This window comes from Apis laboriosa, unplaced genomic scaffold (genome assembly GCF_014066325.1).
Source record: "Apis laboriosa isolate Shangri-la unplaced genomic scaffold, ASM1406632v1 scaffold34_cov151, whole genome shotgun sequence".
Lineage (NCBI taxonomy): Eukaryota > Metazoa > Arthropoda > Insecta > Hymenoptera > Apidae > Apis > Apis laboriosa.
Window position 1 is genome coordinate 7250539 of NW_025222928.1, and position 24089 is coordinate 7274627.

A 24089-nucleotide genomic window follows, 5' to 3' on the forward strand; every position below is an offset into this window, starting at 1 on the left:
CAAAAAAATAAATTTTTAATTTTAGAATTCATAAAATAATTATATTCCTATGGAAAATTTTAAGTGCGAATAAGATAATAAGATAAATAAATACGTTTTATGAAAAAAAATTTCAAGTATGAGATATACATATATGATAATAAAATTTTCAATTGACGTCAGATACTTACTAGTTAGAAATTACTTATAGTTCTCTTCAGAGATGGCAACACGATGCACTTATATTCAAGTAATCAAATATACGCGCGCGTCAAACAATCTAAATAACTTTATAATCATTAATATTTTCAATGAAATTTGTTAATAAATTTGTTAATAATTATATTATCTTGCAAATAAATTTTTCTCTTTATACGTTTTGTTATAAACAAAAAAAAAATTATGCATTTTAGATACTTTTTAATAGTATTTCTTTAGCATGATTTTATATGTTTTATATATTTTATATGTTATATATATATATTAAATAAGTAAATATTTAATAATAATAATGAAATTTAAAATTTGAAAAACGATATATTTTTTATTTTCTATTATATCTATTATATGATATTCTTAACAAAATAAATTTGCAAGATAATTTGTAATGTAATTTGTTTTATGTCAAAATGATGCGATATGAAAAATTGAAAAGAGGGTTGGCATATGTCGATGTTCGGTAGGGTTGTGGATGCGCATTGGACAGCGAGAAATCTATCGCGAGTACTAGTCAACGTTCCTGGATCGTATCGTCAGTATGCGGTCGCGCATTCCATGCGAAAACACCTGTTTGTTGTTTTGATTTCTCTACCGTTTTTTCGGTCCTAAATCACGTTGAATATCACATATTTATTCATTTATCTAACGTCTAAAATAGAAAAAGAAACTTTTAATCATAATTATTAAATATTTTAAAAAAATAAATAGAAATATTAATTAAAGAAAATATTTATATTTAATATTCTTGAATTAAAGTAAGAAGGAAAAAAGGGGAAAAAAAAGAAAGAACAAGAAAAATATTTTGATTAAGAAATTTAAAAAAATAATTAAATATTAAGAAAAATAATTAAAATAAATATAATTAAATAAATGATTAATAGAATAAAAATTGAAATTATCGATTGAGATCGAAGAAAAAAAAGCATTGTTAAATGCATATTGGTATATCCGTGTGATAAACGAGAAATAAGAACAAAGATATTGTGGAGGAAGAAAACGAAACATAAACAGAGAGAAAGAGTGAAGGAGAAGAAGAGTTTTAACCGCGAGAGAGGAACGTCCTCGTGATTTCAACCACGTGTATCTCGTGGTCCTCGTTTAAACACGCGTAAGAGCAATTTTCTCTATTGACGTACGCCGGTTGTTCGTGGTTGTTCGTATTGACACTTTTGTCTCTTTGCAACGAATTTATTCGCGGATAGAAACCAGCATGCAATTTTTTTTTAATTTTTTTTTACATGCATCTTTTTTCAACATTAATGTAACCATTATTCTATCATTTTTTCTTTTTCTTTTTTTGTAGCATGCAATTAATTTAAATGTAATTGTTTAATTTCCAATTGGATTTTAGAAATTTACATATTATAGATCAAAATATTCCTTGTTAATGTTTATGAAACATTTTTCCTTACTTTTATCTATCTTGTAAAATTTCTTTCACGAAATTCTTTCATTATTTTGGTAAATTAATTACAAAAAAATCCAAATCATTTTTATCTATGTGATTCTAGACGATTTCTTGTTTCATTCTCTATAATAAAAAATAAAAAGCTGCAATAATTTTTTATTCCAAGATTGCAATTAATTCCAAAATGTAACTTAGTTACATTCGATTCGGATTGAAAATAATTCTGAATTCCTTTTAAGAATAATATAAATTTGAATCGATTATATCAAATTATTTGCTTTTTTTAATATTATATTATCAGGCACGGATAAAAATTTATTTAATACTTTTTTCGTCTAACGACTTTTCTTTAAAATATTATCATTAAAAAGAGGAAGAAAGAAAAATTGAAAAAAGGAAAAAAAAGAAGAAGAAGAAAAAGAAGAAAGGAGAACGAAAATTTTTTCCATTAATAACATTCAAAGGAAATGAATAATGACAATGATCGATCGATCAATTGTACTTGATATAGGCGAAAGAAAATCATTTGAACCCGAAATGAAAAAGGCGATGATCCGATAATGTTTAGTCGTAGTCACAGTAAGACAGGGATGTGCAACGTATGTATATACGTAAGATTGCAGCTCGTAGATTATTTGTAGTCGTTGCTATTGAGATGGTTTGATAGTAGCCCCTTCCCCGCGCATATCTTTATATCGAGACTGAATGGACAGAGAGAGCAGCCTCCTCTATGAGATAATACGCCTGGTTGTACCTAAGTCATTCAGGCCTGAAGTCGGATCCATCGAATCGCGAGAGATCGCGCGAGGTGAGGGTGGACACCGTAGGCCCCTGCAGTCATGCTCACCATACAAAACGAGTGAGTATATCGGTTTGCATGCGATTGGGTAGCCACACGATACTCTTCGGCTTCATCGATGCATCTGCGGATACTTGCCATTCCCGTGCTTTTTCATTTCCTCTAGCTTTCCAGAAATCACCGCCATGCCGATGCCTTTCCGCTTCGAGCTTTTGATCATGAGTTTCAGGAATCGTCCTTCAATTCACTGACAGCGATTATTAATCTTATACGTTCCAGGATTAAAACAAATATTTCATGATCTAAATCAGTTAGAAAGTTAACCCTCCTCGACGATTTCTCGATATATTTATTTTTCTATATTTCGTTAATTAATCTTTTCATTCGTTTAAGATAAACTTGAACGCTATCTATCTGTATATATTATATCCATTGATACGCGCTTTATGGAAATCTTGCTTTTATAATTTCGGGTTCTTTCCTCCTCCCCCTCCTCCCTCGACATCTTCTCACCAAAGAATAAAGCAGCGACGCTTGGCTTAATACATTCATCCACTCTTTAAACTTTCTTTCAGCGATGGAAGAATCATACTCTTTCACCTTCTTTGTTAATAGTTTCATGGCGATTATGCGGCTTATAGCAATTTTTTAAACGACGTACATAACGTATATACTTTATTAAACAATACATAGTATCGATTTTTTAATCTTCTTACAGATTTCCGAATTTTGGTCTATTCGTATTTTTAATATATTTTTATCGATCAGTTATTACGGATAGCGAATCTTTTCGTAAGAATGTTCTAAGGTTGTAAAAATATGTAAGAGAACGTACGTAAATCGTTTGAAGAGCTTTTTCCTTATATATATATATATATATATATATATATATATATATATGAAATCTGTGACACGATACACGCAATTACGAAGGTGCGGTTCCGGGTAGATGCCGTGACGTGGTTCCTCGGATCGACGTGGAGTCCCTTTGCAACGTGTGTAGCAACACGGCAATAAACCACTACAGTAGCGATGCATAATCTAATGGCGGGTTGCCTCCTGCGATAAGTATGGGACAGCTTGCTTCGTACCTCTCTGCGGTTCATTAATTGCAGCTTGCTCTCTCGACTAGCGTGCTGTTATTCCGATCGTCCAAGCGGGACAACAACAACCAGGGGTTGAAAGAGAAAAAGCCTCGTCACACACGTGTCTACAATAATAATGCCTACATTCTTAAAGGGAACCCTAGAAACCTACGAGTTTCCTTTGTTTTATCTTTTTTCCAGTTTCCTTCTCGGAGGAGGTTATTAATCGACCATTAACCGACAATTCATGCACGTAAATCGAGTTTGCTGCACATCAATTTCAACGTCGTTAAATGGGAATCTTTGCCTCGAATTATGTTCAAATTCGTTCGAATTCGTGAAAGATTCCGACGATTTTACAGGTTCCTATGCACTGTAATGTACTGTAAAAGCGATCTCCGATAAAAGTAATTCGCAAGATTGCTTTCCGACATTCGTCTCCTTCGTCTTACATGATCGTTTCTTTTCTTAACAATTTTTCTTTACAATTCAATTTTTTTTTCCTTTTTTCTTTTCTTTGAATTAAAAATTCCTCCCATTTCTGGCATCGAACTTTTTTGTTTTTCATTAGACATACATCGTGTCATGGCCGTTTGACTTTCCTCGAATCCCTCGCGAATCGTAATTGCCTGCGTCTCGACAAATATATCGCGTGATATATTCGGATTAATAGACAATGCACTCCCGTGTACTCGTTTGTTGGAATATGCAATTTTATCAAGTACGTATTATCTAAGATACTCGATAACAACCTGTAATTAATTGGCACCCATGTATCTTCTGTTAAGGAAGAGATTTTCATAAGAGAAACAAATCCGTATAACACGAAACGAAATTTGTAATTGTTCCCGCAAATTAGACGAAACGAAATAACAAAGAATATATATCGTGGAAAATTTTTCACTTTGAAATATTTGATTTTAAGGTTAAGATTTCATTAATGAACGAAAGTTTATTAGAGAAATGAAAGGATCTTAAACTCGCCCGGTTGTTTGTGAGATTATTATTTCGTATTCAGAGAACAACAGAGGCAACGCGCGTCACCAATGATCATTTTGTTTGGCTGCGGTTCACGGAAGTCAGCTGTAAGCAACAGTCTCCTCTGTTCCTAGTTGCGCGTTCTATATTAAACTTAAATAGCAAACGTTATTTTCCGGATTAATTTAATTTTAAGACGTTTAAGATGGGGAAGGTAATTTGCAAAGATGAAAAAGAAACTTTAATATCAATCCTCAGTTATCGTTTTTCCTTATTCGATTAATTCCTTGCGATTTCGCAGCGAGAGAGGATATAAAAAGATGATCGCAATTGCAAGGATTTCACTGGAAAATGAAAAAAAAAAAAAAAAAAAAAAAAAGAAAGAAAGAAAGAAGAGAGTGAACGTGCTTACTAATTTGCGTTTAAAATTACACTCGAAAATCAACCACTATTCAACGATTGACCGTTGTTTGTTCAATCCCTTCCTTAGACGTTTAATTTTCTTTCATTACGTGTAGAAGAAAAACACGTGTATCAAAGGAATTTCTCGTGCACATCGATGTCAAAGGCTTTCCTTTCTTCCCGAGGCCTTGCTCGTTCATTACTCGTTTGCTCGATTATTTAATTTCCCTGGTGAATGGAAGGGAGACAAAGGGAAACCCGTGGCATCGGAAAATCATGAATACATGTGTATCGTCGTGTTCAATGGATGGAAAATATCGCGTAGATTAAAGTATCGTTACATATCTTGTTACGTATTAAATTTGTAGTTTTATATTTCAACGTAACCCTGAAAAATAATATTACACGCCGATGTATACCGAAGTATATCGCCCATTTATTTCATATTCTGCTTTAACACGGGTTAAAGTTTCGATCAGAAAAAAAAAAAAAAAAAAATCACTTTCGCATGCTGCGCACTTAAAAGTAAATACTCTTCCTTTAATGCAGTTAAATGCAAAATAGCTCGCATAGTTTAATTAAAAGAGCTTGCCTCGCTTGTCATCTCTACACCCTCGCACCCTTCTCTTTCTACTCATGTACAAACAATTCAATGTATACGCATGCTTTATATATATATATATATATATGTAACCAGTTTACTACATGTTTACTACACCGGTTATATTCTATCGATAAATAATTCGAATTTATCGTATTAAAGCGCGCATCGTGATACTTTATAACCCATCGATGTAATCGTAAACATCGTGAACGCGATCTTGGTTAAGAGTTCGTTGTGTCGTCACACAACGATCGAAGTAAGGGGTATATCGGTTGCGAGAAATTCAGGGAAATGGTCACGTTATTTCAGCATGTCACCGCGTAATGGCTCGTGCGTGGCGGAAGTAAGCTCGGTGAGGAGTCTTTCGTCGGACGATGTCTCGGCGACGAAGACGAACCGGAAGAAATCCTGCTGGGCACGTGCCACGGATCCGGCTCATCGCCGTGGACGTCGAATTCAGTTGTTGCAGATGTTGGTTTTGCCATTCATACCGATCCTAGCATTGATCGTCCAGACAGCTAATACCCTCCACGATATCTTGATCTATCGGCAGGAGGTCTCTGACATCGAAACGCAGGTAATCCTAAAGAATTAAATGTTACTTCAATTAAATAATTTATTCACACTTTTTGACGATTTGTTGCTGTTTTCGTTTCTCGTTACGTTAACCTCGATTCGTGCGCTCTCTTTCTTTCTTTCTTTCTCTCTTTCAAATTCGAGGGTCAAATAAAATTTCTAAAAAAAGATTTCGAGAAATAATGTTTGTTGATTCGCAATTTTCATCACGAAATATAAACGTGTAATTTAACGATAATCGATCGATGAACTATGCGAAAGGAACGAAGGAGTGAGTAAACAAGTGCGCCACACCTACGCATTCATTCTTTCAATCGTAGTGCTACGATCCTACCGTCCATTTCTTCGATTGTTTCACGGTATAGATTATGACAACGAATTGATTTGCAAACACTTTATCGATGATTTATAATGATTTTATGGTTTATTTATGATAGGATAATTTTTCTGAAAAATGAATTTCTTTTCCTCTTTCTTCTTAAATTCTTGATTAAACGTTAAATCGTATCACTGTGTGTTTGATGTTATCTATCAAGATTTTAATTAAAAAATAAATTGTCAAATATACAATGATGTAATTTAGTAAATTTCTATTATTTTTTTCCGGCAATTTATTTATCGCTCTTTTTAACGAAAAAAGAAAAAAAAAACAACATTTGCTATTGCGAAGTATACGATGATTACTAAATCGGTATATTTTATGGTTGACCTCGATTTCTTCATTTTCCAGTTCAATGCCTTCTTTAATGTACAGTCGCTCCTCTTAATATCGGGCATGCTAAATTTTAATGAAACTTAATTCGACTTTAACGCGCTTCATACATGAATTTAACAATAACAAATTAGACCATTGATTATAAATTCTCATACTCGATATTTGAATTCATAATAAATCTATATATATACAATATTACAACGTTGATAAATTTGACAGCATCGATTTACCGATTAAAAATGATATTTTCCATTGTGATGTAAATAACTAGCAATAACTCATTCTATCACAACACACAATGCATTGGTCATCAACAAAGATACATCGATATTGTTTCATGTTGCGTCCAAGTTCTTCACAATGGTTCTTCATACGGTATCATATTGTTACCAGTAAAGCGATCGATCCTCGAAAATAGAATGGAATTCTCTCTCTGTTGGAAAGAGAAACTCACAACAACACAGCTTTCAATTTCAGGATTCTTTTATTTCTACCCAATTCTAAATTCATGACTCGCGACGTACGACGTGTCAAATCGCTTTCAAACGTTTCCGGTATTTCCAATCTCCGCCTTCGTTCGTATATCTAAGATTTTGCCTCGAACAATTCGAGACCGGGTCGATCACTGCGTACATAATTGAAGGGAAATGGGCGGACAACGAGGGACAACAGCTCTCTTGGCTTACTTGTCCAAGAAAATTTCCATATTTCCAGAATGAAATAGTGTCGCTCGCGTTTGTGGAGCTGGTTATTATTGTAGCGTACGTTCGGAAGGGTTGATAAGGAGGAGGAGGGGAAGGAGGAGGAGGAGGAGGAGGTGATGGATCCGATCGAAATTGATCGAAACGAGGGTGTAGCCTCGAGTGCACTGTTCGATCTCGAGTTACTCGTTTGACGAGCACGAGGAAAGATGGAAAAGAATGGACGTATCCTCCTCCTTGCTTGTCCTCGTCCCTATCTTCATCGTTCCACGGTGTTTGCCGTCGCGTCCTTCATGCTAAGCGTGTCGAGAGTTTTATACCCGTTCGCGTTGCTGCTCTGCCACGCCCTCCATAATTAAAATCTATAAGAAAACCAAAGAAGAAACTTAATTTGCCTTTTTAAAAGTACGCCGTTTCTACATTGTTGGTCAAAATTAAATTGCTCTCGCCAATACCATGGAACAATTATATCTATTATCCTGGCATTAAACATTGAGTTTCTTGGTAAAAGTACGATTTCTTCTTTCTTTTTTTTTTTTTTTTTAAATCTCTTTTTTAAATTTTTTAAACTCTCGTTTTCAATGCGTGAATAAAATAAAATCGCGACGAAGATTTGTATTCATTCGATCGATACGGTCGCAAAATCTTTACCATCACCGATTAATTTTGGGATAATATGTGTATATTAAACGAGTCGTGCAAAATTATTATTTTATTCGACGTTTCCCATTTTTCATTTTCAATCGAACGAGCATCAATATTCAACGTATATTGTTATTTGAGAATTATTAAAAGATAGCAAAAAATGATAAAAAGATTAATTTAATTTTGCCAGATATAAATAAGATTCATCATTACACATTAATCTCGAAATTTCGATATTCGTTCGTTGCATATAAAAAACGATTCGCTCTTGAGATAAAAAAAAAAAAAAAAGGAAAGAGATGATATTTTACTACTACTTTTTACAACGTTTCATCACGACGGCCGACACATAATTGTTAGAATGCTGTATGAGAATGAAACGTAATGGAACCGTCACAAGTATAACAGAAGGCCATTTAGGTACTTAGAAGTTGGAGTGACCGCACGATGTGTAACTAGGAGATATTCACCCATCCTATCGTATCCACTTTGTCCTTCCGTCCCTTACGATCAATTCTATCTCCTTTTACAAGTTTCACGAACTCGGGAAATAATTGGTTATTAACTGGCTTCGAGCTTCGACCGAGTTTATTTTGCGATACTCTATTCCAATTAATAACAATAATTTTCAATAAAACGTTTCCTGTTTTCATTCCTTCGTTCCTTTCCCTTCGAAATAACGAAACCGCAAATTCGTAATCATCGATTTCTTACACAGGTAACAATCGCCACTGATTTGGGGAAGGTTGTCACGCGGATGCAGCTCGAAAGATCCGAGGTTGCATTCTTTATTTACACCAATGGCAACACTCTAAGGTATTAGCGCGTAATGTAACGTTAAGTTTTCAAAGCGTTCGTTATATCAAAGGTCAGAGTCTAACCTGCGTTGCAACCCACATTGTTCATTCGTACGCATCGAAATACATTAGACGTTATACGGTGTAGTAGATTCGTTTCACTGTTTTCCACGTAATTTTAAAATCGCTTGATCTCGCCGAGATACGTGACTCAGTAACAAAAGTCGTTCTTTTAAACAGGGGGAAACCCTTTAACAGTGCAGGTCAATGAAAACAGATGGGCAACAGGGGTATTCTTTAATCGGAGACATCGCTGAAAAATACTCGTTCCTTGGCATTTGAAAGAAAACAATTGCGAATTCGAAATAAAGATTCACGCCTAGGCGAAATCATTTGTAACAGAAACAGAGGAAAATTTAATCCCTTAAATCTCAACTTGCTTATCCTCGATTTGTAATTACACATCGATACTCGGAAATTCAAGGTAACGATTAAAGTCGCAGTGATCAGTGAAACGTAACGTATTGACCTGACCCTTCCGCTTCGATTCTTCCATAGTAGCAGGGGGAGGAAACTCTGTAAAATATTAACGAATTTTTCTCCGGTTACAAAAATAAATCACCAGAATCCCTCTGGTCAACGAAAATGTCTCGGCTTTGTGAATGCGCGCCAACTACGTGAACGAATAAATAAGCCAACCTTCTCCGCCAATTTATCGACGTAACGCTAATACGCCATGGTCTCTTGCATTTGTTCAAGGTCAAACTTGACGCAGAGGTTCGCCATAACTGATCAAGCTCTTCATAACATGACTACGTGGCCCCTGGTCTCGGTGCCGAGGGATGAGAGCAAGACGCAAGCCTATGACGTGGTCAGCAAAGAGGCTTTTCAAGCACGCCTCGAGGATTTCAGGTAACGAATCGATTAATAAATACTCGACGGCTGTCTTCTTTACTCCAGACAGAATCCACGTGTATCGCACGATGAATGACGTCAGAACGTCCCCCTTATATGCATCACGGTTTTCCCTTAATCACTGTAAAACTTTCTTTCTTTCTTTTTTTCTTCTTCTTTCTTTCTTTTTTTTTTTTTTTCTTCACGTAATTGATCAAATAACAACACAACGATTTTCTTCATCCTTGACTCTGTGACCATCTTTTTCGATATGATTATTTGGATTGAACTTTTTAGAAATTTAAAATGGAAATTAATCTTGGAATAATTAATTATTTGCGATTTTACGTGCGTAGTCAAAGTGAAGGAAAGAAAGAAATTATGTTAAATAGATTATGTAAGTCGATAAAATGTATCGAATTAAAATGTGCTCGTTCATTTGGCTAATTCTAATATTACCTTTTGTCGAGGATGGAAAGTTACGGCAGAATCCTCTATTCCTTCAAGCCTTCGTTCCGACACTTGTTGAATTTCCATTCAACCTCGAAGTGGACAATTCTTTTCTTCCGCGTATCTCTCCTCGTCGCTCGATAATATAGAAACTTTTTCTTTTTCTCCCCGATAAATCCGGTATTTCAGCTCAACGTTCATTTCCATATATATTATAATTATATATATATAATAACTGATATTTATCAGGTAAAAATATTGTTGAGCGAATTTTAATAATATCGTTCGAAGGGAATATGTTTTAAAAAATGATCGTACATCAAACATGATAATATAATATATATGAAATCAAAAAAAAAAAAAAAAAAAAAAAGAAAAATCGATCGAAAAAATGATCGACAAATTTTCACTTATTAATTTTATTAATATTAATTAATTCCGTTTATGCTATATCGCATAGAAGATTAGGATATTATTTTAATACACGCGCGGATGCAACGTGTATAATGGTCCAATGGCAGTGGATCATCTAATTAGAAAGGGAGAGCCAAAAGGCGCGGCAAAGAAGATACATATGGTATGGTAAAATGGTGTATGCTTTTATAATAGCACCGTCGTCGTCGTATTTGTCTTGGCATATCGATCGATTATAAAAATACGTGACAAGGATCCGGTTTTTCCAAGACCAAGAGTTCGAGACGGATTATCGTTACATCTCGTCGAAATACGTGTAATAAGTGTAAACTTGACTTATTGGAAATTTAATTTTTCATTTTTCTTCGAACCGTCGCGTTGTCAAATTTATTAAAATTATCGAAAAATTAAAATTATCGAAAAGGGAGATTAATCGAATTAATCCAAAGCTAGATTGAAAACACGTTGGATATTAACACTTTCTTTGACTATTGGAAATATATGCAAAAATTACTCTACTCCATATTCTGACGAACTGAAAACTGATCAGAGAACTTCAATTTTATACGTCATCCTTTACGTATAATATCCTTTAAATCGATAAAGGCCAAGAGTCCAAGTGTCATTATTATTATTATATTATATAATTTCGATAATTTCGATTCTTGGTTGTTAACAATGATTTGAAATAAAAGAGCACTCGTGGAATCTTGAGAATAAAAATTTGTATACGACGTCTTGTCAACGTCGAAATATCAATAAAAGATAAACGAAAGGATTAATTTTAGAATATTAGTACTGACATTTTATTAATCTGTCTGGCAAACGATACTAATTAAAGGACGTTATGCTTCCCGCATAAATTATCTAGGGTGACATGTTAATGCAATGGAAATTTCTCATCTACGTGACCGCACGTGTATATTATCTACGCGTTATTTCCATTTGAACACTTATTTTCGTTAAGTAAAACGGCTCGTTTCTTTCGATCCCCGCGTGTATTCGTTCTTCTTTTTTCTTCTCAAATTTTGGAAAATTTTCTGAAAATTTGTTTAAAAATATTGTTTGTTAAAAAAAAAAGGTATAATTAAGAGGCAAGTCAATCAAGAAAAATATATAAAATTTTTGCTCACGTATCGCAATGTCAAGATCCGTTTGATTTCTTGTAATAAGAAATTCTCCATTGATCGACCCTAAGGTTTGTAGTTTTTTGCCTTTGGCTATTGTATGAACGTACGTCGGATAATAGAACGCATTTCTGTCAGCGGGAACACCCGTAACAAGGAGCTAACAATCCCCTTCTTTACCACCAAAGATATCACCCACATGGTTGACAAAGATAACGGGGAGGAAAGAATGCGCGTTAACTCTATTTCGTCGAGAAAAAAAAGCCGATTCCCGGAGTTTTATTAATCTTCAGCCGATCGATCGATCGATCAGTCGCCAATTAAATTAATTAACGTAGCTATTTAGGTGATTATTTTCAACGTTTTAACAACCTTCCATCGCTATAGCTGGTTTCATTTTGGCCAATTAACGTTCTAATGATATTCGTTTCGCACAGCCTTTATGCAATAACGTGACTGTAAATACTGTCTATCGAACTATCGAATACATTTTTTTAGAAGATTAGAATTATCTTGATGACTAATGCCACATTTGTGTAAAACGTGTCAACTTTATATACATTTCATTTCGAGCCAGAAAGAAAAAAAAAAAAAAAGGCATTTAAGAAAGTGTAATCGAATCCACCAATGAATTGCATCTGCCTTATTAAAATGTCAAATGGGAATAACACGTAAGTACGAAGCAGTAATAAATTCCCTCTCAAAGAAATCGTACGTCATTTTGCCTCTGTCGCGCCTCGGCCTTCTCTGTCGAACTACCTTTATGAGCAATGGATGAGGTTGTCACACATGAGCGCGTGACCGCCCATTTGGAGCAGTAGACAATATTTTTAGACCCCTCTACCCGCCTCCCTCTTTCCACCCCTCCTCTGCTTTCTCTTTGTCGTTCTATGACTATCATGTCTCTAACTAAAAACTGCCTCGATACAATGAATACATCTAGTATCTGATGACTCGAATCAATCTTCCCATACATATATATATATATATATATATATATAAGTATATCCTGCGACAAGATTCTCTGTTCAGAGTCTCTTATTCGTAATAGTTGCAAATTCTTCTATTTTATATAAAAAGAAAAAGAAAAAAAAAAAAGGGTCCAGCAATGAAGAAATTCGAGAAAGGAAATCGATAGAATCCTTTGTTGTATCCTTACAATATTATTATTATTATTCAAGTTTAAGTTTCACCCTTTGTAATGGATATGTACCATCATTCGATTTTTGATACATGAGCAACGAGATTTAACGGAGGTCTTTGCAGGTACAAAGTTTGTTCGTTTCTTAGGCAGAAGATAAGTTCGGAAGAGAGCAGCATTACCGAAGTGATGACATGGTACACGAGCGTGAACGCGGCTATGTTAGACCATCTAACTAATCAGATCAAAGAAACGGATAATAGCGGAGTTTGGAGGTGAGTTTTTTTGATATTGTCTTTGATAAAAAAAAGAAAGAAAGAAAGAAAGAAAGAAAGAAAGAAAAATGATTCGGTAAATATTTCTTTTTATTATTATCTTATTTGAGACGTGAAAAAGAGAGGAAAAGAAGAGAAGATAGTTAACTCCAGTGGATTCGTTTGAGTAAGTCAATTTTTCAGTTAACAGAAAAAGAAAGTTTCTGCAAAAGTGGGATGAAGAGTTGTGAAGAAAGTCGAGTTGCCCATCGAGCTTTCTCTAAAATAAAAATCAATTTCAAACTTCGAGTCAACTTTTCTTCTCCTTTTTTCTTCCTCTTCTCGAGGATTTATTCACAAGTTATCACAGAGCTTATTACACGTTAAAAAATATTGTACGTTCGCGCAAATATGGAAATGTCGTATTCGTTTCAGGTATTTGATAGCTTTTAAAAATTTACTGAGAAGTATCGAGAGTTTGGGTATTGCTTCCGTGTACGGAATCAATTACTTCGGGCGTGGAATCCTTCTCGGGGACAATTACGTCAGCTATGTTCGCCACGAAGCACTTGGACGTGATCTCCTCAACGGATCTCTCACATACGTGCCTTCTCTCAAGCATTTTTACGCCGAACTCACCCGCACCATGCCAGATTACGGGAGGATTAAATCCAGGTAGGCACAACGGATTATTTAAGATTACGATTATTTAAGAGGAGAAAAATTATTTTATAACGGAGAGAGGAAAGGAAAGGGGGAGAGGAAGGGCCTGTTGGAAAAAAGTTCAAACGCGTGTGCAAAATGCATGAAAAAAAAAAAAAAAAAAAAAAGGGAGATAGGTTTGTTCGGAAAACGTGCGTTACAGACGAGATGAAATCCTCCAGAACCGGAAGAGGGAACCGAATGTCGAAGACGCGATCGCTTATTTCGATTCAATGGCAACTTACGTGGACGAACTGCGAAAACTTCAGAAAGAATTACGCCACATGATTAGGTAAATATTCATTCACAATTGGTTCAACAATTTCTCTTTCGTCGTTGAAATTTTCGAAAAATATATATTTTTAACAGAGATTATGTGAACTCGACTTTACAAGACGCAAGTAACAAAGAAGCTGCTGGGATAGCTATAGTTGTGCTAGTGTTGGTCGTCTCTCCCATCATTATAATATTAGTGCGTAACGCGGTTGCGACGATTCAAGTAAGTAAATATAATTATTCGATCTTGTTTTTATGTGATTTACTTTTACTTCGAAAAAATTACAAAATTCGATTCAATTTATCAACACGTTTGAAAACGTTATTATTTTATCAATAATATAATTATTTTATTCGTTATTCGCAATAGCAAGGTACCGAAGTTAAAGATTTTTATCGCCATTTTATTTTGGTTTTTAATTTATTTAATTTCTATCGCCGTTAGCGACTTGAAATTGATCTGATTGTGAATTTATATTTTAAATTATCTACTTACCTGGTATTCGATCATAAGTAACAATAAATAGTATTTTCCCTTGAAAATTTTAGATGTATGCAGCTAATCTGGCGCAGAAAGCCCGGGAACTGAAACAAGAAAAAGGAAAAAGCGACACATTGCTTTTTCAAATGTTGCCACCCAGTGTTGCTCAACAATTGAAACAAACCCAACAGGTAATTAACAATCAATCTTTGAAAATATTATTGTATCGTTGATTTGTAATCATTCCCTTTGTTCCATTCAGGTTCCAGCAGAATATTACGAAGCAGTAACAGTATATTTCAGCGACATTGTTGGGTTTACAGAAATTGCTGCGGAGAACACTCCCTTAGAAGTAAAATTCTTACATTACTATATATAACGTAATCCCTTATTTTATTTTTACTTTATAGTATATATACCACGTCACCTTAGGTTGTCACCTTCCTGAATTCGATCTACAAATTATTCGATGCTCGCATAGAATGTTACGACGTGTACAAAGTTGAAACTATTGGCGATTCGTACATGGTTGCATCTGGGTTGCCCGTTAGAAACGGTAAAATTCCCATCCCATTCGATCGAGTTGCACAAATTATTAATGTATTTTAATCTAAAGCAATGATTTCGAAGGAGACAAACACGTATCCGAAATAGCAACGATGGCCCTTGATCTCTTGGCAGCTTCGTCGGTGTTTCAAGTACCGAAGCGACCCGGGGAACGGCTTCAAATACGAAGCGGCGCCCATACAGGACCCGTTGTTGCTGGAATTGTGGGCAGCAAAATGCCTCGTTATTGTCTTTTTGGGGATACCGTAAATACGGCTAGTCGTATGGAATCAACCGGAGAAGGTAACCCTTCAACTTTCCTATTCATATACACTTTTCATACACATATTTTAATCTTCACTTATTTCGCGCCTAAAGCCCTGAGAATACATATCAGTCTAGAAATGAAGAAGGCTTTGGATGCTGTGGGAGGTTTCAAAATTGTACGCCGTGGCTTAGTCGACGTTAAGGTAAATAATTCAAGATATATACATACATATATATATATATATATATATATATATATATATAAAATTATGTAAGAAAATTTTTTTTCAGGGAAAGGGACTAATGGACACATATTGGCTGGAATGTAAGGACGGTGGTATCGCTCGTGCGGCGGAACTGGATTTGCCCTCGTTCTTCGAGGACGTGCGACCAGTTTTCATACGTCGTTTACGAGAGGAAGGCACCCTTTGATGCGAACCGTACTCCCGACGGGACCTCTGGTACCTGAACCGACCACCTACTCCTTACATTCGTCTTTCGCAACCTAACCTTATCGACCACTTGAAGAAACCGACCCAAGCTCGTAAAAATCGACTGTCTCACCCAAATCTTCATATTACTCCCGTTAAGCCACCCCCTCAATCTCAGTCAAGTATCGAGTCGCAAGACTCTGCGACGTACGAGGGAACTCAATCGACGACACCCTGTCCGCCGAGTTACTCTCCGAGTCAACGCAGTCGTTACTCCCAACCGAATCTACCCACTCTTTTGATATCCCACGAAAAGAGATCCGGAGGTTCGGCCGATCGACGTATTAGGATGTCTCAGCCTACGTTGAACTCGAGCTTCAGCGGCATCAACTTTGCCGGGATGAATCGTAGTTCAAGACTGTCCTACCCGAGCCTTAGGGCAGCTTCCGGGGATAATAGTATTAACGAGGAAGAAAGGTTATCAGCGAGAAGCGTACAAGGTTTCAGCGGAAGTTCGAGAGGAAGTTGGATGGATCAAGGTTCCTCGAGATTGTCGCAATCGGACGTGACACGGTTCATCTTAAGGCAGGACGTGCCAGCGAAACGGGACCGTCTCTCTCAATCTACTCTGGTTATCGGTGATTATCACCCAGGTCGTGGTCAACAGAGATTATCCCAACCTTGCCTAAGTACAGGGAAAGATCTTAATTTACCGACAATGGTTTTTCACTCACCCTCACCGCCTTCTGTTAAACACAAGAGATTCTCTCCTGCCATACATGCTAGTCAGAGAGAACGCCTTTCGCAATTAGATATTGGTGCTAAGTATAGAAATTTCAAAGAATCGGCCGCGACGAAATTTAACAGGGATAGGTTTTCAATACCCGAACTGGAAACACAAAATGATCTTAAGTTATTGATAGCTGGGACACCGAAGCAGAGATTCAGTTTAGATAGCCAATTGACACGCAACCAAGATGTAACTCGGTCTAGGTTATTGCCAATAGCTAGTTCACCTATCAATGAACACCAGCAAACTAAGATCGAAGAGCAGACAGGAGGAATCCCAGGAGGTAAACTTAAAAGCCCCACCAGAGAAGGCCTTGGAAGTGTGCTCGTGGCAAGTACAACTCCAATATTACCACCGAACGAAAGAGAATTGTTGTCGACCGAGTTAAGTAAAATAACAACTGCGGTTGTTAATTCGACAACGCAACAGAAGGATCAAACGACACTTAGGGCGAGCAAACTTCATAGATCAGTTTCACCTATTCCTACTAGGGAAAGAATGTCAGTGCCTGAAATAAGAAATTCGAGTCTACGCCGATTGCTTGACCCACCAATGAGGCAAAGACACAGTATTACGGGCAATTTAAGGCAGAGTATAATCCTTCCAATTAAGCCTCTCGATTTTGGCAGGAAATCGCCGAAGCATTTGTTCGAAGAAGCCCTGGAAAGATTTCGAAAGGATGAAAAAGAAGAAAATCGAAAGAACGAAATTTCAAATTCGGAAACTCTTGTCGATATTGTTGATGAACCTAAACATATTCAAAAACATTACTCGTACACGTATGAAAGTACCGATGACAGTTCCTCGATATTTGGAAAGATAAGCATGTCTGCGATACCAAAGAAGAAATATTTAGAAAGTAATTTTGATGAGAATGAACAAGTAATTACTACAGTGATCGAGACGGATGTACCAATGATAATGGCCAATCCAAAGTATGTAAAAAAATCATCTTATTCGAGCGAAACCCCGAAATGGATTAGAAAATATTTAGAAAGCGAAAGTCCGAAAGTAGGAAGAAAGATGGCAAGCAACAAGGAGAAAACTAACAGAAGGAATAGTCGGAGGAAAAATTCTTTGGAATCGATGGAAAGCGAGAAAATTACAGACAAAGTTCGTTCGAAATCAGTGAGCAGCGGTGAAAGGAGTCCAATGCTAAGAAACACCGGTATACAATCCGAATTGAAAAATATGAAGAATACATACGTAAGAATTGTTCCTTCGAATAAAATTCAAGAAAACAGATATGAAGTAAAGATAGAGAATAATTGGATCGATGGAAATATTCACGGACTATATGGTGATGAATGTGAGGATACGGATTCCGATGATTCCACGTCCATTTAAATTAAACTAACGATTAAACTAATCGAATAGATAAAACAAAGAAATTTTGTCCAATTAATTTATAATGATATTTGTAAATTGGTGAGAGATTAAAGAAAAAATTCATATTGTGTACTTAAAGCATAAAATGCTACGAATTTTATGAAAATTGATATTTTCTAGTTACCAGTCAAGGATATGTATTAGATAACAGTTTGATTAGCCTAAAGCACATCTTGGAAACGAAATAACGAAAACTGATATGTCCGATCCCAATTTTATTTTCTCATATTATCATATTTGTAATGATCTTTAAATCTCAATGTATTATTTTCATTCAAACGAGAAAAATTTTATTTTTTATTAAAATAAAATTAAAACAATTTGTAAATATTTGAATTAATTCTGTTATACTTATTGCGATATATAGTTAAGAAATTCTTAGTAAAATTCAGGACATGGTTTGGTATTTTATTATTCACTATTATTCGTAATTCGTATTTAAAATATAAAAATTTTTTAATGCTTGCTGTGAATGAAAGAAAATATATCAGAGAAAATAGTCTAACTAGCTATCACATCAAATACATAAACTGTATGAAATGTTCATTTTCTTGTCAACATACCACCGACACTTCTACAATTTTATATATATATATATATATATATATATATATATATATTTATAGTACGAGTATCGAGAAATTTATATTTTTTTTCTATGCTAGTCATCAATGAGATTCGTGGAATTTCATCTCAAATTCCTATTATATATATAACGAAATATTTGCCTCATAAAAATATTCCAAAAAATTTGTATTTCGCTTGAACACAATTATATTGATATGTATTATAATGTTATGATATTATAACAGCATAACGCAATCGATGTAACGTTATAATATCTTAAACTCAGTATGAATGTAATATAATACGGTCATGAATGTGAAACTTATCGTGAAAGTTATCGTTAATCATAAAATTGTTAGTCCTTTATATGTCATTTAATATATGATTAAAGATGTTATATCAAAGATATAATCAAAGGGAAAAGTATATAAAATATATTTAATTTTTAAGAAATATGAGATCTTTGCATACTTTAAATCTCGTTAAAAATTAATTTTTATCAAATGGAAAAATGATTCAAATTCATAAGTTTTAAAATAATTTATAATTTTTTTTTTTTAAACTTGAAAAATACATGCAAGAAATTTTACCTGAATTATATAATAAATATGCACCATAGATTTGCAAAACATAACGCACTTTAAATTTACATATCTTGAACATAGTATATTATGAACATAGTATGTCTAAATTTTAATCGTTATATCATGATCATTTAATTATTTTTTAAAAAATACCACTATTTTTTAAAAAATTCCACTATTGACGAAAATTATATGTGATGAACAAATAAAAGCAACTCGTAGAAATATATTTAAAATAGTAAATGTAAGAACTATCAGATAATTACTTTGTTACGAAGACGGTGTTCTTTTAGGCACGGCATAGAACAGAAACGATTGGAATTATATTCGAAAGGCACCTGACCTGCCATATCCACACCACATTGAAAACATCGTGAAATTACAGTGCAACCTTGTTTTAAAATGCGTTGTTCTGCAGCCAATGCTCTCTGTAATAGAAATTCATACTATTTAATGATTCGATTTATCAATACAATATTTATAAATTTCATAATTATTTTTTAAAATATATATACTTTTTCTCTATCACTGAGACAAAGATATCTTTGTTTTGCATCTTCTTCTTGCTTTTTAAGTTCAAATTCTTTTCTCTTCAATTTATCTTTTTCTCGCTTTATTTTTCTTTGTTGTCTTTTTTTTTCTGATTCTTCTTGTTCTATTTCATCAGTAAGTGGTCCAGGTATTTGAGACTTTATAATAGATATATGTATCAGTTTATAATAGTAATAAATAAAAATAATTTTAATAAATAAAAAAAATAAATAATAAATACCTTGCTATAATTAAATTTATCGGGATTAGCACCCATAAATCTTCTAAATATATTTCTAGTTTCCTTATCATTCGCCGCTGCATATGGTGTTTGTAATTTCTTATTTTTATTGCAAGGATCTGATCCAATTTCCAATAATTGCCTAAAATCGAATAACTAGATAAATGTTCTAAAATAAAACAAAAAAAGTTAGGCTAACATTGATATACCACACTAATTTTAAGTGTCCACCCAAGGCTGCTAAATGTAGCAACGTATTACCATCTTCATTGGAATCATTTACCAATTTTGTTATATCATCTTTATTTATAATTGAATGAGAACTTATAGTTACATCTTCTTTATTTTGTTCTTCTAATTCAAAACTTTTTTCTACTTGAATTAATAGATCTTTAATAACAGATGTCAGTAATTCATTATCACCTAATTTACATGCAGACCATAATTTAACTTTAGCATTGGCCAAGATTTCATTCATTACACATTCTGGAAAAATATATTTTAATAAATATAAAAAATATAATTAAAAGAATATAATAATAATTCACCATCTTTTTTTGTCTTTTTCTTCTGACGACGAGATTTTTTATTCTTCATATATCTTGGTACAGTATCTTGAAAAGCGAGTAAATTTTCATGAAATTCTACTTCTAATTCTTGTTGAATTAATGAAACATCCATTGGAACATTAACAGTGTTTATTTGATTATCCAATTCTTCAACTTTATCCAATTCTGATTCTGAAGATGATTGTGCTAACTTAGCAACTATATCTGAAAGATAAGATCATAAATAATAATTTATTTTTATATTAATTATGTATAATTATATCTTATTAAATATTTATAACGATATTTTAAATTTTATACCAGGTAAAGGACGGCATGGACTTTTTCTTGGTTTTGCTCTATCTATATAAGATCGAGAATTTCTATGTTGTCTTTCAGGAGATGGTTGAGCAGGAACTTTATTTTTGTCATTATCTTGTGTATTACGGATATTACTGGAAGTATTAGAATCATTTTCTTCATTTTCTGTTTTTATTGGAATTTCGCCAGAAACATCAGTTTTTGATAATTTTTTCCTAAGAGGTTGACGAGGTGAAATAGGAAAAGAATCTGTAAAATCAGCTGCAGAACCTATAATATATAGCATTAATGAAGTAAATATAAACATATTGAAATATTTAGAATCAATATTAATATTGTACCATAAATTTCCATTGTACTTAATATGTCATACACTCTTTTAACTTCATTGAATGTTGCTCTACGAGTAGGAAAAGGTAATGGTCTTAATCTTAAGTCATTCTTATCTAAAGGTGGATTTTTTCCTCCAAATAATACAGTTCGATTATATGGACCAACAGCTCTATATAAAATTAGAGAGGAATTATTAATATAAGATGACCATGATTCAAGTATATCTTGTACATGCTGAAAAAAAAAAAAAAGATTAATAAATATAGCATGAAAATAATTCTTATTTAAACTTATAAACTAAATACCTGAAGAAGAGATGCTTCATTATAACGACGTAAACTAGCTCCAGCACTTTTTGCATGATTAGCTGTTGTACGTGAACTTTGGGCAAAGCCTTGTTTTGCTCGTACAGTATAGGAATGAAATGTTTTATGTACAATGGGTTCTCCATCTAAAATACAAAAATATATTGATAATATTCATAATAATACAGAATATTTTCTTAGATATTAATATTAATACCTTGAAATACAGCTGCAGCAAAATGTCCTCCACCAATCATGATAACAGTCCATGTCGTTTTCCTCCCACTGTCCAATGCCTGAGCAATCATCTCATTGTCTACTTCTGGAATTTCCTAAAATGTAATTGCATCTCTCCTGATCTGGCAAGTATAGACACGCCAAGTGATTCTAATAAAGTAGATTAAATTACAAGATAAAATCATAGACAAGTATGTCTATACTCAGAGAAAGTTACTTACAAAACTATATCTCTATTACTATAAATGAACAGACCTTTTTATTATGAAGTAAACACCTGTATATACTAAATATATTTCCATCATCATTTTCAAAAAAAACTTTTGAATGACGACTTGCAGTGACTAATAAATCTTCAGTTTTTTTCTCTTTTATAATATCATCACAACATTCTGTATCAGAACTATCAGAAATTGATTCCATATTTTTTCCTTTTTTCTCAATTTTCTTATTCTTATTAATAAGATTTCTATTTTCACAATGTCCACTAGGTAAAATTCCAGTTTCAGAAACATATGTTTCATCTTCATTTTCAGAATCTACATCACTACCGGATAAACTTGAAACATTACCTATAATATTAATAATATGATACTTTTCATATTGAATGTGATAATTTTATCACGGAATTAATAATTTTAATACCTTCATCAGCAAGAAGGCTAAATTTATCTTCATTTATAGGTTTTAATCCATTTAAACGCTGTTTCAAATTATATCGATGCCAATCTAACTTATAATGAAGTCTTTGTTGTGCTTTATCTTCAAATATAGTATTACAAAATGAACAACTTAAAGAATCGGATACAACTAAATCATCAAGTTGATTCAACAATTTCTCATTTTCTGAAACTAATATAAAAATATATAAAAAATATTTTAATTTCATTTTATAAATTTTCATAATAAAAATAAGATATTATTTTTAAATATCATTCTCGACTTTAAAAAAATAAGATATTGTAACCTCAAATATATGTTTTCTGTATTTAAAAGTTGTAAATTTATTAATTTGATGAATGACGTAATGAAACGATAAATAAATAAAATAATTAAAATTTGATAAATGTTCTTAATTTTAAAAAATATGAAAGTAATAATTTTAAAAGTAGAATCATTCAAATATGAACATAAATTCATATTAAATAACATTTTAATAAAAATGAATATACTACATATATACATAATTACCAGATGACGAACGTGATTGCATGCATTGTGCTACTTTAATTCCTTTTGTAATTCTATTAAAGTCTTCTTGATTGTATATTTTAAATATGTGATGATCCATCATTCACGCTATATTTTAACTAAAAAGATTGTATGAAACTGAAAAAATAAGATATAATCACTAGTAAAATAATAAAATTTTAATTGAAAAATTAAAATTGAAATATTTATTTAATAATGAAATAGAAAATTCTAATATTATTTTATACTAACTTTTTCACGTATATGTATGTAAAACACTTTTTGATAATTAAATAGATGTCAGAATCGAATAGCATCTACTTGACAATCCCATGCAAGTCAGAAATAATTTATACTATACGTTAATATTAGTTTTTTTATTGAAAAAAAATATAAATAATTTTATTAAAATAAAATTCTAAAGTTATAATAAACAATATATGCACTTTCGATTTTAAATATATTTCATTAATCACATCACATACAGTTATATTTTAACTCAGCTCTGATACAAAATTACATCATCAAATATATTATCGCAAATGGAAACAAAGTACTAATAAAAAGAGATGAGAAATCAAAGAATAAATCTATCATTCAATACATTTTTTTTTTAAATTGGATCAAAAAGACTCTAATCAGATTCTTCAATAGGTTAGGTAAAAAAGACAATAAAATTATAGAAATATAGAAACTGTTTTTTGAATATTTAGTATAAATTTAGTATAAATTTTGCAGATTGAATATAGATAAAAAAGTATATATAGATAAAGATAATAGAGAAAGAAGGACAGAAATAGATTGAAAATTGTAAAACGCCATCTTTAGAGTGACGAAATGAAATTCACATAGACAAGGATAACAAATAATAGGAAAAAAATAGAGATAAAATAAAATTAACTATTAGTGTTATCATTTAAGAAACAATGACATTTTTTTAAAACAAAGTAGAATAAAAAATAATAATCTGCGCCATCTCTCATGATATTTAAGAGATATTCAAAAATTTTCAATTCTTACCTTTATTTTATATTGCTTTTGAAAAGATTTTTTGTATTCAAAATATGGCATTGATGGTTCATTCTTACTCTATATATCTTTTGCCTATGAGTTTTATTTACAATATTTTTCTTATGCAATGGCTAAATTCTATCTTAATTC

General features: G+C 32.8%; 3 protein-coding genes and 1 long non-coding RNA gene across 7 annotated transcripts; 2 read left to right on the forward strand and 2 right to left on the reverse strand.

Moving 5' to 3' along the window:
• Positions 1-1069: 1069 nt before the first annotated feature.
• On the forward strand, positions 1070-15900 carry LOC122714783. Of its 3 annotated transcripts, XM_043936447.1 has the most exons (14): positions 2103-2465; positions 5784-6051; positions 8830-8927; positions 9668-9820; positions 13084-13209; positions 13624-13863; positions 14054-14182; positions 14260-14389; positions 14716-14838; positions 14910-14999; positions 15080-15203; positions 15278-15496; positions 15572-15663; positions 15752-15900. In XM_043936447.1, exons 1-14 carry the CDS (start codon positions 2446-2448, stop codon positions 15890-15892), a joined length of 1953 nt encoding a protein of 650 aa, XP_043792382.1. In that variant the 5' UTR covers positions 2103-2445; the 3' UTR covers positions 15893-15900. The 3 variants fall into 3 exon arrangements, with proteins under 3 accessions (XP_043792381.1, XP_043792382.1, XP_043792380.1); XM_043936446.1 differs by lacking the exon at positions 2103-2465 and adding an exon at positions 1070-1306 and having other exon boundaries at positions 15278-15663; XM_043936445.1 differs by having other exon boundaries at positions 15278-15663.
• Positions 7531-23443, reverse strand: LOC122714782 (ankyrin repeat and zinc finger domain-containing protein 1-like). Of its 2 annotated transcripts, none has more exons than XM_043936443.1 (14): positions 23181-23443; positions 22929-23066; positions 22383-22589; positions 21993-22309; positions 21718-21832; positions 21501-21646; positions 21204-21429; positions 20863-21132; positions 20542-20766; positions 20203-20479; positions 19994-20135; positions 19737-19910; positions 19488-19649; positions 7531-7828 (listed from the first exon to the last, which is right to left on the reverse strand). In XM_043936443.1, the coding sequence occupies exons 2-14, from the start codon at positions 23029-23031 to the stop codon at positions 7781-7783; spliced, it is 2412 nt and encodes an 803-aa protein (XP_043792378.1). In that variant the 5' UTR covers positions 23032-23066; positions 23181-23443; the 3' UTR covers positions 7531-7780. The 2 variants fall into 2 exon arrangements, with proteins under 2 accessions (XP_043792378.1, XP_043792377.1); XM_043936442.1 differs by lacking the exon at positions 7531-7828 and adding an exon at positions 14562-14751.
• Positions 11445-12188, reverse strand: LOC122714785. Its single transcript, XR_006346715.1, has 2 exons — positions 11800-12188; positions 11445-11706 (listed from the first exon to the last, which is right to left on the reverse strand). It is a non-coding gene; the product is annotated as an uncharacterized LOC122714785 (long non-coding RNA).
• On the forward strand, positions 16241-19470 carry LOC122714784. Its single transcript, XM_043936448.1, has one exon. It carries the CDS (start codon positions 16241-16243, stop codon positions 18026-18028), a length of 1788 nt encoding a protein of 595 aa, XP_043792383.1. The 3' UTR covers positions 18029-19470.
• Positions 23444-24089: the final 646 nt, after the last annotated feature.